Source organism: Lutra lutra, chromosome 2 (assembly GCF_902655055.1).
Source record: "Lutra lutra chromosome 2, mLutLut1.2, whole genome shotgun sequence".
In the NCBI taxonomy this organism is placed as follows: domain Eukaryota; kingdom Metazoa; phylum Chordata; class Mammalia; order Carnivora; family Mustelidae; genus Lutra; species Lutra lutra.
In genome coordinates this window covers 96,902,919-96,917,859 of record NC_062279.1, presented here as the reverse complement: position 1 = coordinate 96,917,859, position 14,941 = coordinate 96,902,919, and the positions used below count along the sequence as shown (strand labels likewise).

The following is a 14,941-nucleotide window of genomic DNA, read 5'->3' as shown; positions in this document are numbered from 1 at the left end:
GAGTCACACACAAGCTGGCAGGGGCTTCAATTGGAGGGTCTCCAGGCTGCAGAAGTGGGAGTGTGCGCGAGTTAGTTGTCGAGTGGGGGAGGCGCGGTGAGGAACATATTCATTTGTTGAGAGAGCCAGCCGGCAGAAGTCATACGATTCAGAGATTTGCTTTTGACTTTGGGCATGTCATTGTAGGAAGTACTGCAGCTTGAGAGACAGATGGGAGGACAGCTCTTAGAAGAACCTAAGGCTCTTCATTTTAAAGGCAGCACCCACAACCTGCGCCTGTCGATTCACGATATCGCCCATTCGCTCTGGAAAAGTAAATTGCTGGCCAAATACCAGGTAAGGTTCCCGAGCTGAACCAAAGGATCGGAGACAGCTCCAAAAAAGAGGTCTGAAATTATTTAAACATGAGAATTCCTTTCCTTGAAATTAATTCTGTATCAGTACTTGTTTCTCCAAAACGGTATAGAGTTATTTAGGATTTCTGAAAAATACTTCAGAATATTTGAAAAAATTTTTCTTAATTCTCCTTCAAATAATTGTACTCTCATTGTTTTATTTTTAGTAAAAGGACTTCCAAGTCCATCATTTCATTTCATTTTCAGAATAAATGCGAATTGATTAAAAAAGAACCTCAAAAAATGCATTCCTAAGGAAAAAGGGAAGAACAGTGTTATTCCCTCCATGCTGTGACACAAATTAGACCTCAGCATTGTTAAGAAAATACTTTACCTTGAAAACTTGGAAGTAATACCAATTTGGAAATTGAAATAGTACCTAAAAATAAAATCTGATCAGGATTTTATTAGATAACAGCATAAAAATACTGGTCTAAATTCTCACTGCATGGACACATGGGAAAAACAGAGGCCTCTCCAGGGATTGTCACCAACCCCGCAGCTTCTCTGAGCCTGAGCTCCCAGGAGGCTGTGCGTCAGGATCTCTAGCCTCATACCCAATCTCAGGAGATGCAGACGCACTTGGATAAGCTGCAAGTCTGTGTCTACACACATGCGAATCCAGTCCCACACCCCAAGGCCGCAGCTCCACTGACTGACTTTCTGATAGAAGTCAGAGGACGTATTAATAGTTGAAAGGAAGATTTCCAGCTCATTCTTAATCTTGTAGGGCTAGTACTTACCCGTAAGTCGTGGGAAACAAACCTGCTAGCTTGCTAACACTCCGAAGCTTTCACAGGGCTGTCTACCAGACTCTTCTGTGTAACTCAGCACTGGGTAGTGGCATCTGGCTTTTGACTTTCTCATTAGATCTCTCCCTTTGCTTTCTTCTTGCCCTTCTTTGCAACTGCCCTAAAGCCCCATAAATCTTTCCCTTTTGTGAGCAATATCCTTTGTGCAATCATAACGGAAAATACTATTTTAATAATAATAATGATAATCTGACAGTAGTTCAAGCCAAGCCTGCCTGAATTCTTACCATCTGCCAGACACCTGTGCACTTTGATTTACTCCATTTAACCCCAGCAGGTCTATGATTAGATACTCTTTCGCTTACTTTTTCACAGATAAGGAAACTGAGGCATGGGAAAGTTTACTTACCCCACAACACCAAGTAAGCAAAGGGAGGGTGTTCTAATTTATACTGAATTGGGCTCCAGAGCCTCCGTTCTTAACCACCATATTCTCCCCACTTTATTATTATTATTATTATTATTAATTATTATTAATGTATCACCCTTTTCTTTCCTTTATGGAAGCAAGATTCTAGGATGGGCTCTGAACGTGGTCCAGACTTTCAGAAAATTTATGTCTGTTAGAGGCTTAGTCCTTTTTAGGCCAAGGATTTTCTGCAGCAGCTTCCCGGGCCCACAGTGTTCTGCTTGCAGTGAGTTTTGGTTTTCCCCTGTCCTGTGCAGAGGGAGTGCACAGGCATGAAAGGGAACTGGATCAGTGCTTTACCCTTTAAACTTTCTTTGCTTTTCTCCAGAATACCACGGCAGGGATTACTTTTAATGAGCAATGACTGGAGTGTGTAGGTTTTTTTTTGGGAATTCGCTAAACTTTTGAAAAACCACTTACAATGGCTTCTTTTATAAATGATGGAGCAGTGGCAGACTGGTTAGGAATATGGATTCTGGAGTCCAGCTCCCCTGGGTTCATAGCTCTGCCACTTAGGAGCTGTGGGATTAGGGGAGGGTGGTGTTTAACGTCTCTGGACCTCGTTATTTTTCATCCGAAAAGGGGGTTGGGATGTCCTTATGCATGGGCCTGTCGTGAGGACTAAATAAGGTAACGTGTACTTCTGAGAAAAGTACTTGGCAGGCAGTGTCTGAGAGTTGTTTTCAGTGTTAGTCGCTCATCGGTAGTTAACATGGTTATATCCTTTAGGAAATTCCTTTTTATCATATCTGGAGTGGGTCTCAAAGAAACCTCCACTGCACATTCACCCTGGAAAGATTTAGCCTGAACACAGTAGAGCTGGTCTGCAAACTCTGCGTGCGGCAGGTGGAAGGAGAAGGGCAGATCTTCCAGCTCAACTGCACCGTGTCAGAGGTAAGAAGATCTTGTCTACCTCAGAGGTCAGGGGAGAAAAGGACCGGGGGAAGGAAGGAGAGGTGAAGGTGTCTCAACAGGGGCCATGTGGAGAGTCCTGAAATGTATTGTATAGGTCCTATTTATTAATACAATAACATTTTTAATGAACACACAGAGCTAGATATATATAAAAGAAAAGGATAGGAAATCCTTTTCAAAAAATAAGCTTTTTCTATGTCAGGACATGAATGTAAGGATCATGTTCTAACTTTTTAGTTAGAATTTCAAGGATAGGGGAGAATGGAGGTGGCATGCACATGGAGTCACTTTTCCTGAAGCCTCCTGGGTACTCCATGTTCTCCCCATCCTCCTTTTGAACAGTGGAAACCCTCCACGCTGGAGGAACAAAGGAAAAAGTGTAAGCCAAATGGTCAGAAGGCAGCATTTCCCAGAGCCTCGAAGAGCCAAGCTCCGAGCCCCTGACTAAACCACAAAGAGCAGGACTGTCATATTTTAAAACTACAGGGGGACAGGCGATGATTTAAAAGACTCCTTCTCCCTCACTGTCTCATGCACAGTGACGAATGAAATGTCACTCTGCGCGGTGTGTCTCGCGCTCCATGTTGTATTTAAAGACTGTCTTCCTTGGCAAACCAAGCAGGGGGAAAACATGTCGGGCTCCAGGACGCTCCGTCCCTCTTTCCCACAGCCTGCCAAGAGCCGTGGCCACCGTTTCCTGCTGTAGTTCCATGAGACTTTTGACTCATAAACAACTTTAGTCACAGACCCCGGTGACATTCATAAGGCATGATCTCGGTGTCAGGGCACCATGGCAACCGCCAGGCCCTCGGAGGCGCAGGCCCTATCTCCCAGGCACACAGCACCACCCCTGCTGGCTCCAGAGGGTGTTTTCACTTTCCAGGCCCAGCAGGTCTGCAAAGTTCAATAACCACCCAGCTCCAGTGACAACAAAGGCTGCGGAATTTTGGAGGGGGGCGAGGACGTCTGCTCCTTTGATGCTTGCCTTCAGTTCAGTGTGAACGTTTGGTGCGTGATGAAAAGCTGGATGAGGCGCGGCGGCCTCAAGTGAAAGGGAGCTGTTCAGCGGCCCCCGCCCGTCCCCCAGCCCCCCGTGACGGCCATTGCTGGGCAAGGGCCGCTTTTTGCAAAGTGTGATCACCATTTAAGGACTTTCATCCTTGTGCCAATGTAGAGGAGAGATGATTTCTTTTGCAACTCGGTGGCAGTCTGAGAGGCCAACCCTCAGACCCGCCAGAGGCCTTTGGCCACACGTGCGACAGATAAGCACGTTTCTCTGAGCAGAGGAGGGGCGAGAAATGACTGGAGTCAGATGACTTTGGGGATTATGGGGCACTCTGCTGCTTTTACTTCTGGGTCACTGAGTTCCACCACTGTGGTTAGCATTTGAATGCGGGTGCATGTGGCCCACTGAGGGGAGAGGTGTGGGGCTGGGTACTGATGTTGAGGAACAGGGCTCAGCTCTGAACAATTGATTCTGGAGAGCCCTGAGCCCCGGATCCTCATCAAAAGCTTCAAGTAGGGGTACATTGTGACTGAAAAACCGTAACCAAACAGAGAAAAGACGCCATTTGTGGTGTCTTTCTCCTGCACGGGCCTCCTTCCTAGGGTCACAGGGCTAGCTGGCAGGTGGGCTGGGGTTGCAGTTCCAAAGTGCTCTCTTCCAAGAATGAGCTGACTTGCCAGGAATGCGCTGCACCCTCCCTCCAGCCACCCACCACTCAAGGCACTCACCAGCAGTCATTTATAAAGCCGTGGCCCTTGGCCTCTCTAGTCAAGAAGGACCTGTTGCCCCCCAGGGAGACCAGGCTGTGCTTGACAGAGACCGTGGGGATGTCAAGAGTCTGCCAATTGTTCCTCACTGAGTGCTTTGGCCAGAGATGCCTTAACAAGAGACAAAGCCTTTTTAGTCTCATAGAGGTGGAGTTTAAGAATTGAAAATGTCTCAGAGAGTAAAAGCTGGGGCATGAGTGCATGCCTGAATGTAAATAATGAAATGTTTTACTTTTCTTTTCTTTTTTTAAGAAGGATATGGGGGGAGTAATAACAGGGAAGCTACCCATCAACACCCAAGAGAAAAAACAGCGTAGAGAAGCGAGGGAAATTTAAAGTCTTGTCAGGCCTTCTACTTAGCGTTAGCTATACACAAAGACCTATGGTAGATAGGAAATTCGCAAATGGACAGTTCCATGCAGATATGACAACCACTTCACCCATCTTGCCTCAGGTTCGTCATGTGTAAACTGGTACAATAATAAAGTATAAACTTCTATGAGAAACGAATGAGTGAATATTAGTGCACTGAGCAGAACTCGGCTCATGGCCCGTGTTCAGCCAGGGTTCATCATTACTGCTGCTCCCGTTGATGCTGTTAGGATTACTGAGTTCTTGAGGAAACTCTGCCTCTGTAGTCTGTGGCATCTGTCATCAAATTAAACTTTAGATTCCCTTTCTATCAAAATAATAAAATGAAACCTCAGTCAGCCACTATAAAAACAAAGGAATGAGAAATAAATCTCAGTAAGTAAATGAATCAACATTAGTTCCCAGAGTAGAGAAGATGGCTTATCTTCCCAAGTGGGTTGATCACACCTTGCTTTAGTTCATCACTTTGAAGCCTGGAAAAGGTGGAACTTCACGAGGCAGCATTAGCCATTTGTTTGACTAGTGGATTCCCAGATAATAGTAACGATTATAGTTTCCCACTATTTGCTAGACCTTACAGCCGCTTTCCATACACTTTTTGTACACGAAGAATAATGCTTAAAATGTGCAAAGTAGCATTTGTCTGCTGAACTTATCCCATCTACTTACTCGTCAGTTTTCTATAGCCTATTTAAACAACCGTTAGGAAGATCTAGTTTTTTTGAGGTGACTTCAGGAAGAAGAGTCAGGACACGGGAGTGGAAAGTTGTTTCTCCCACACCGTGCTGAAAATGGGTGCTGTCACCCACAGCAGCTGTTTGGCTAATGTTGAAAAATCATATGTTTAACTGAGGGAATCGTGGCATCAGAGACAGATGGTACCAATATCATAAACAATTATTGTAATAAGCATTCTGTGAGAGTAAACTCTACTCTTACCTGGAAGGAAAGGAAGAGCGAATAGCAACTGACATGTTTAGATGAAATATAAATGTATATTTTCCTTTTACCTCCAAGCCTGTTGTCAGCCATGTGGTAAGAGAGACAAGGAATCATGCCCTGGGAGGCTTGTTTCAGCCACAGAGAAAGAAAGAGGCACAGTAGCGGGGGTTAGTGACTCAGGCCTTGAAGGCCCACATGAAGCAGTGAAGGTTTTTACTCACCAAGAACAGGATGGCGACATGAATATGTGGCAGATCCTCTGAGAGACAGGCCTGCCTTTACCGGGCCTCTACTTCAGGATTTATTGGTGAGAACAGCCGTATTATTAGTCCCATTTCATTGGAAGGACACTCAACACAGGACTCTGTGGGGTGGGCTTCTATCAAGAGGCAGCTTTATACTCCTTCTGTACTGGGAATCTTATTTTCTCTCGTGTCAACAAATATGACTTGAAGAGCTTCTGTGTGCAGGCCACTATGCTGAGTATCATAGGGCTTCTGAGAATGACAAAAATACTTCATCTCCACGAAATTTAAGGAATCAAAAGAAGTAACCCCTAAATACGTCCAACATGCCTAGGATAGGTGGAATGCGTGCACCCGGAAAAGTGAGGCAAGAGGTCCCCGGTAGGTGGATTTGGGTGAGTTTGCTCAGGGGAGGCCCTGGGACATGTCTTTGGTCCAGACTTTGAGGGGTTTGCTCGACAGAGATTAAGGGAAAGAAGAATTATCCAAGGTAGAGCCTTAAAAAAAAAAAAAAAAAGGCTCTAGGAACAGTGAGTGGTCCAGTATGAGACGAGTTTGAGCCATGTCCAGGCAACCAGAGAAAGGGATGGGTCGGATTGTCAAGTCAGGGGGACAGGGCCCCTGCTCCATGTGAGACCCAGCTCTGCACTCCACAGGCCTCAGCTCTGAGGCCTCATACCAGCCAATGAGGTAATTACCACACTGTGTGATTAAAAGTGGGGACTCCATGTGGTAGAAGGAGCATTCAAATCTTCTTAATAAGAGAGAGAAAAGGAGAAACATAAGTATATGACACTTTGGGAAGGTGAGTCTGACAGACTGGGATAGACCACAGGTACGCAGTAAGGAAATACTGTGGGCAACAGCAAGAAGAATCTCTGGGGACAGAAGTCAGAGCTCCGCAAAGCAGATCCGTCCCTGTGCCAACCTGATCTTCACTGCTACCACCGGATGGTCACATCTGGGGATATGGTGGCTTTCCTTCTAGGCCCTGTCATTACTGTCCACATAAGATGGATCTCAGCATGAGTGATGGCACTAAGTTGTGGAAATACCATGATTTTTCTTCACCCCAACTCTTTATACTTACTTTTCTTTCTTTCTTTCTTTCTTTCTTTCTTTCTTTCTTTCTTTCTTTCTTTCTTTCTTTTTCTTTCTTTCTTTCTTTCTTCCTTTCTTTCTTTCTTTCTTTCTCTTTCTTTCTTTCTTTCTTTCTTTCTTTCTTTCTTTCTTTCCTTCCTTCCTTCCTTCCTTCCTTCTTTCTTTCTTTCTTTCTTTCTTTCTTTCTTTCTTTCCTTCTTTTTTTTCTTTTTTTCCTAATACAAGTGATGAAGCACTTTGGTTCAGAAATCCCCAACACAAATCCATTGATAAAACACCACCACCTGCCCCCACGTCACTCTTCTGGGCCCCTACGTTGAAGCCCTATACCCGGGAGGTCAGACACCCTCTCTCCTCGGGGTCCCCTGGAAGGAGCTCTGCCAGGTGTGGGGAAAGAGCTGCAGGCTGCATCCCCATTCTGGGACTCCAACCTCCATTTCGTGCTGATGTGTTTCATTCATACCAGTCTTTTAACTGGCATGTGCTGGAGTTAGCACAAAGGAGCGCATAGACTCCTCAAAGGCTCAGTTTGCCAATTTGGGGGTATTGAGGCTAAATACCACAATGGCAGCCAACACCCCCATGTGTATCACAGCAAAGAATTTGTTTTGCTCTAATGAGCCCTCCAAGCCCGTGAATGGACCCCTCACTGCCTACCAGTGAGCCTTGGCTCTCGGGTCCAGAATCCAGAGCCTGTTGTTGGTCTACACTGAGACATAGACCACAGTGATCCCCATGGGGCAACCAGATTTGGGGGGCTCTGGGCAGGGGTGGCACTGCCCCCCCTCCAAGCTGAGCACTCTGCATGGGACCAGAGATTTCATGATAACTCAAACTGTATGTGGCTAGTTTATCCCGCAGCTGCTAATTATGTACACCAAGAAGTTACCTGCTTTAAAAGAGAGAGAGAGAGGTGACATTTAAAGTAGATTAAGTAGATTTTCCTTTATTGCTTTAATAGTTCCCAGACAATATTTGCTTTTGCTTTTCCAACCAGCAGAAGTGATCAGAAAATGATTAGAGTTACTCCTGCAGATGAAATTTAGATTTCGCATTTGTGCTGTTTTATGAGCTGAAACTATTTTAAGAGCCAATTTATGGTTTTCTCTCCTAAAATTAGATTTAACAAAAATAAGGGTGTACAGCAATTGGAGGATGCCATTAGCGCTAGCCCTAAGGCAATCTACTGTGTTCACCATTTTCTTAAAAAAATTAGTCTTAATTTTATATCATTTGGAGGAGGGCTGTGTTCCACTTCCTTCAACAAAAGCAGAACCGAACCTACTTCTGCAGAGGTTAGAGAGAGAATTGACTTGGGCATTCCCCTCAGGGGGACACCGTTTCTAAAAGCTCTGCCTTCTAATCTCAGATCTGTTTATTCTCAAAGAACTGCCCTTTTGAACATTTCTCCCCTCTTGAAATCTAAACCTTTAGGAGTATGGAGAGTCCTCTCCTCTTTCATCCTGAGAAGGATGAGAGAAAAGGCGTTACTGTATCACACCAGAGGTCCCACCTCACCCAGCCCAGTCCGTAGCAGAAACCTATACATCCCAGTCTGTGCAAAGTCAGCCCGGAACATCCCTCGTGTCCTCAGCCAGGTCCCAGCTGTCGGCCGGGAAGAAGCCATTCGTACCAGGAAGAATAGCGCTCATTCTCTCCTTATCGCTCAAAGCAAGGCAATGTCGATTGGTTCAACAGAACTTGCTTTTGTCTTTGGAAATAACGCTGTGTTGTTCCTGCGCCTGAATTTACAGGAACCCACTGGCATTGATCTGCCTCTGCTGGACCCAGCGAGCACCATCACCACCATGACTGGCCCCGGCGCTTTCAGCATTCCTCCCCCCATCCGGCAGAAGCTCTGTAGCAGCCTGGACGCCCCACAGACCAGAGGGCATGACTGGAGGATGCTGGCCCATAAGCTGAACCTGGACAGGTGGGTGGGGCCAGGTTTTCAGGATGGGCTTTCTGGTAGACAGAGAGCGCCGGGGCTGGGAACTGTCAGATGGGGGTGGCCTCTGTGGATGGGGTTGCTGTTTTTCCTGTCCATCCATTTACTTTTCATTCTGCAAACCTGTACGAAGCTTCTTTTTTTTTTTTTACTATTGAATATTTATTGAGTGATTACATTATGCTAGGCACTATGCTAAGTGCTGTACATTAAAGTTCTTTTTTTTTTATTTTCAGAATAACAGAATTCATTGTTTTTGTACCACACCCAGTGCTCCATGCAATCCGTGCCCTCCTTAATACCCACCACCTGACTCCCCCAACCTCCCACCCCCCGCCCCTTCAAAACCCTCAGATTGTTTTTCAGAGTCCATAGTCTCTCACGGTTCACCCCCCCTTCCAATTTCCCTCAACTTTTTTGTCCCTTGCGCCATGGTCTTGCAACTACCCTGTGGAGAGAGATTCTGGGCTTATCTGACAAGATAAGTATTGGGTTCTGTGATCCACTTTGCAAAGCTGATGGGCTAAATCCCCTGAAATAGTAGATCCCTTCACTTAAAGTAATTGTCTTTCCTCATCTCCTGTTGAGCAAGGCCTACCCCTGGATGCTTACTTAATTAACATGCTAATCACTGCACTGACACTGAGTTATAAAAAGACCTCAGGAGCCTCCTCTTTGTGGAATGTTGCCATCACTACCAAGCACCACAAGATATGGCATGACCTGTCAAAGATGATCAGAGCGTGGGCTGGGAAGAAAACATAAGTGTCTCGATTTCCTGTTTAAGATATGACCCATAGACATCTCGTCTCTTAAATTATCTTACTCAGAGTTGAGGTTAACAAAGTTAAACATCGCGTCTCCTGTCTGGGGCTGATCTAATTAAGTGTGTGCTAGTTATTTAGGACGGCTCCCTGTAAACCACAGCTCCTCCAGTGGGACCAGGGTACTCACAAGACAAATGGAGAGGCAGGAAGGGTTGGGACAAACTGCAGAGGAAGCAGATCTGTACAGCTCACCATTCAGCACACTCTCCCATTCCCAATTACAGGTACTTGAATTACTTTGCCACCAAATCCAGCCCAACTGGCGTAATCCTGGATCTCTGGGAAGCACAGAACTTCCCAGATGGAAACTTGAGCATGCTGGCGGCCGTCCTGGAAGAAATGGGAAGGCATGAAACAGTAGTATCGTTAGCAGCAGAAGGACAGTACTGACCCACGCCAGAACTGGAAATGAAGGGCGGGAATGCACCGGGGGTCTGTGGCCATCCAGGGCTTGGCCTTTGAGAAGGAAATCCAGAATGGACCACGACCGATGAGTTTCACAGGCAAGACTGCAAGCGGGAGAGAGAAGGAAAGCAGACACCACTGCGGGACAGACACGCCCACTTCACCAGGACATCCTCACAGGAGTTAAGAACAATTGTGTAAATTTGTACTTTGACTTTAGAAATCGACCTAATTTTCCTCTTAGTTGGGCTGTATGCTGTGTGGTACAGGATCTTACAGTTTCCTAGGAAACGCTTTTTATTGCTATCCAGGTATATGGATAAACTTTCTTAACAAACCCAATTTCTACAAACGTTGTTTACATCAAATTGGACAGGGAGGCAGACGCTGTCCATGGCTCGTTCTATTTTTGTTTAAATCATTTGAAGTTGAAGCTGTGGACGGTTTGTTGTGTCTATTCAGATGAGTAATTCACAGAGAAATCACAGACTTTTGCTACAAACTGTGTACAACAAGTGTCTCAGATAACCCTCCCATCGGTGTTCTGTTTCTAGAACTTGTAGAACCAGTGTTACTGTTTGTATCAGGGAAGTGGAGAATCTAAGTATAAAGGAGAAATAACTAATATTCCTTATTCCTCGAGGGTACCTGTCTGGTCACCCTCTGGGAACAAAGCTGTAGCATTGCAGGGAAGACAGTGATTCATGTTTAACCACACGAACAAGCATTTCTTCACCACATATGTATTTGTAAGATGCAATTTGAAGTGGTTTTTTTTTTTATAAAGAAAGGTATCATTATTATTATCACTATTATTATTATTGATGAGTATTTACAAGTATCTAAGTAAAAGGATTTTCTTTTAATTTGTTTTTGTTAGCAGTACCGTTAGTATTTAGATATTGACTAGACCTGCCTCACCTTCTGATGGAATAAGGTGGTCATGGTCACGAGTTTATAACAGGCTTTGCCTCCTTAAGCTCTTATCTTTCTTGCCTCCTTCTGCCCCAGAAACATAGTCAATGCTCACTGCCTTTGTCAGTCTCTTCCCTCAGCTGGCTCAGGAAAGGTCTTCCTCCTCCAAGTCTTGTTGTGAGAAGCATTCCCTACCGAAGTTCACTGAACATTGTGGTTCTGTGACCTCCCGGGTACTCTGTCCACTTGAGAGGCTGTGCGCGTGGAGGACAGCCAGCCTCTGAGCTGGCAACTGGAAAACCGGTTCTCGTTCCGGGTGTGTAACTAAATAGCTGTGTTCCCCTGGGAAAGTTATTTAACCTCACTGGACCTCAGTTCCCTCACATGTCTAATGAAGGGGTGGCAGTAGTAGGTCTTCTCAAGGTTCTAAAATGCTGATCTCCTACAGTGATGTCTCTAGTCTCCTTCATCAGTCCGAGGACCACCATGGACTCTGACCTCGATCACTGAAGGAGTCAGCTAGTCTCTTGCCCAGGCTATAGTCTACCTTCCAAACAGTTCCAGCTTGGAAGAGGAGGATTCTAACCTGTAACCTATTTCTCACACTTTCAAGCCTTGTCTTTGATAGCTTGCCAAGAGATAGCATCCCTTTATTATCATTTTCTTTCCTTTCTTGGGACCACTTGTCCTCCTGACTGATTGCAAATTATGTTCTATTATTGTCTTAATCAGACTTTTTTAAATTAAAAAAATTAACTGAGAAGTAAGTAGTCGAAAGACTACTGTGTATAAACTATGGTATTTCCTTAGAACTGTCACGGGCTCTTTGTTTTAACCCAGGGACTCAATTCATTCAGCAAGTGGGAAATAAAGGGTCTGCAGCCCAGTAGCCAAAACACGATTGACTACAAGCACGGATATGGGTGAATCAGAACCTTTGGAACATGGCTGTGGTCGACTTTTGGGCTGGAGGTATACACGTTGCTGACTGGAGTTGAATTAGAAATCATTCTGTATGTTTTCCTCCTTCTTTACACGTGTATGTCCTCTTCTATTTTGCTGACTTCTTGATATTCCCAAGACTCCTCCATCCCCCTCATTGAGGAACTACTGATAATCTGGTATGGAGCCTCTGTTCTCACCCTTTCTGTTTTCTTATCTTCTGTCTCTCTCAGGCCACCCTCTGCATCACACATCCATATATGCTATGTTAATGTGAAAGGAAGAGTTTGCAGTAGTAAGTTCAGTGGATAATGTTTGCACCAACGTGTATTTGACCAAAATTTATGTATTCTACATAAAAAGATTTTTAAATACATATTTTTTTAAAAGGAGGGGGAGGAGGAAAGAGAGCTATTGCCCATTACTTCAATTTGAAATAACTTCTCAAGATTTGCTCATCGCTCCTGGCTTGGGATCTGTCATCTACAGAAATCAAGAATTAGAAATCTGAAGAATGCTCAGAAGAGCTTCCATGCCTTGTGAAAAGGGAAGAGTGTTGATTCCTTCTACGTGAGGTACTCATCTGTCATAGAACCTGTTATGTTCCCCGTCGAGTGAATGGCAACTCCCTTACATCCAACACACCATTTATGTCCAATAATTTTCACTACGAATTCTGATTTCCCTCTCCGTTGGAGTAAAATAATAGCTGTTAGATTGCTCTCAAACTTAGAAGGTCCGGATTCAACAGTTCATTTCATAGAGAGCCGCTTCATCATTCTATGTGACATGTCCCGCCTTTGATTCCTAGGGCTTCCATATGGCTTATGGGGAAAGACCAGCTTACTTCCTTTGGACTGGAAAAAGCCCCACCTATCACTTGTGCATGGTGCCATCTAGTGGTGCACAATGCAATCTACCCTGAATTTAACAAAAATTCACTAAAAGTTAACAAAGGGAATTAATAGCTGAAGAGTCAACAGGAACTTTATGGCAGATAGCTGTGGGTAAATTTTCACTTCAAATATATAGTTTTCTTATTGTTACACTCATTCCAAAATTACATCGAGGCTAGTATGTCATCAACTCCTTCACACAACCACAGGTCTGGAGTTGGTTTTGGTAATAGAAATGACAGAACTACATAAATATCTGTATAAAACAGTTTCTGAAGAGTTGTCATTTTGAACATTTACATTTTTTTCTAAAGATTTTATTTATTTATTTGAAAGACAGAGATCACAAGTAGGCAGAGAGGCAGGCTGTGGGGGTGGGGGGAGCAGGCTCCCTGCTGAGCAGAGACGACCCCCGCTCCCATGCGGGGCTCGATCCCAGGACTCTGGGATCATGACCCGAGCTGAAGGCAGAGGCTTTAACCCACTGAGCCACCCAGGCACCCCCTGGACTTTTACATTTTTGATTGGGCTTTATATGTTTTAAATCTCCCTACTTTTAGTTCGCTAATATTTATTTTTGGAAATGTAAGAAGCATTCACTTCGAAATGTTTTATATATGCAAAGGAGAGAACTGTGTCTAAGGAAGCCACAGCTGTGATTACTAATGCAGGACTAGGAAGAAGCTTCCTTTCTTCTGAGTTAGGCTGTCTATAAAGGCAGAGGTTTCATCGTATTTTCATTTTCTTCTCACCACATTCACTCAGCTTTCCTTAGAGTGATCTGGAAGGATTAGAAATTGGATTCAGAATTGGTAACTGAAAACATGGTGATGACAGCCACCTAACAGCTAACAGCCTTTTCACAAACTGTGTGGGCACCAACCAACGTGGACACTCACCTCTGCTAGAAGGAAAAATCCCCGTCCTCACATGAGCAATACAAGCTCTTCCAAGGCAGGGCAAGATTTTGGGTGAGGTATCCAAGAAACTGTATAAATCATTCCCCATTTCCATATATACAATTATTTTAGGGATTTTACTCTCTCAACTCTCAACCAGTAGAGCCTTTCTTTAGGAAAAAGTCATGGATTCTGAGTTTAGGACCCTCTGGAAATTAGACATTCGATAATTGTTTTTAGAAGATATTAGATACCTTCAAAGTAAGCATTCAAACGGTGGGATCAAGACTTTTTGCTTCTGGAGAGGAGCAAAGGAGGCTCTTGTCTTACGGATCCCCATGTCTATCACTGTCAGGACCACAGCGGCTATGCTCTGGGTCCTCTTCTGTCGTCAGTGTGTGAGGAAGGGAGCTAAGAAGGTGCTCACTAACTTCCCAGGATTCACAAGCCTTTGCCAGTGTAAGGTCTGCCCCCATGGGGCCAAGCAAATCAAAACTATATGAGGACCTGCAAAAGACTATAGAGAAAGTAGAAAACGTTTACATGTTAAATTTTCAGTCTTCAAGTTGAATGTGAGCTTTAGCTTTTGCTGAGCAATTGCTCTGGACAAGTGATCTGTTTCACATAGAGACCTCAGTACCAGTCTAAGGCCAATGAGGGGAAGGATGACCATGGGATCAGCTGAAAGGAAACTGGGTTTGATCCATTGTCTTTAAGAATAGAGGAGCTTTTGTGAATCAGAATGCTGTTGCTTAAAGCCAATTATTTGTAAAGATGATAGTGGTCAATGAGCATTAGATTTTATAGATCCAATAAGGAAAAATATTTTTATTATTATCTCAAGGTAATAAAACATTTTCTTATCTTCCGAGTGCCTCATAGGACCAACTATTACACTTTGGGTTTTTTGGTTTTGTGGGTTTTTTTTTTTTAACCTTATTGAGCTAATGTTGACTAAAATCCTTAGAACTTTGCCTCTGTGCAGTGAAGTGCTGTTTCTCTACCCTAAGAAATCTATTTGTATAATCTCTGGCTGTAATGATTACTTTGAAAGATTTCCTTTGCATCTGTAATGATTTTTTTTTTAATGGAATAAGGCATAAGGGGAATAAATACATTGCACCCAATGTTAATTTAAACCTGTG

At 44.2% G+C, this 14,941-nt stretch overlaps 1 protein-coding gene across 3 annotated transcripts in view; it reads left to right on the top strand.

Annotated features, from left to right (window-relative positions):
- The window catches only part of UNC5C (unc-5 netrin receptor C), a 359,485-nt gene extending 346,189 nt beyond the window's left edge, over window positions 1-13,296 (top strand). For all 3 annotated transcript variants that reach the window (XM_047718027.1, XM_047718026.1, XM_047718024.1), the window contains 4 exons: window positions 187-336; window positions 2,346-2,510; window positions 8,719-8,897; window positions 9,964-13,296. In XM_047718027.1, the coding sequence (XP_047573983.1) occupies window positions 187-336; window positions 2,346-2,510; window positions 8,719-8,897; window positions 9,964-10,129 (660 nt within the window). In that variant the 3' untranslated portion in view covers window positions 10,130-13,296. The remainder of the gene's footprint in view (window positions 1-186; window positions 337-2,345; window positions 2,511-8,718; window positions 8,898-9,963) is intronic.
- The last annotated feature ends 1,645 nt before the right edge of the window (window positions 13,297-14,941 follow it).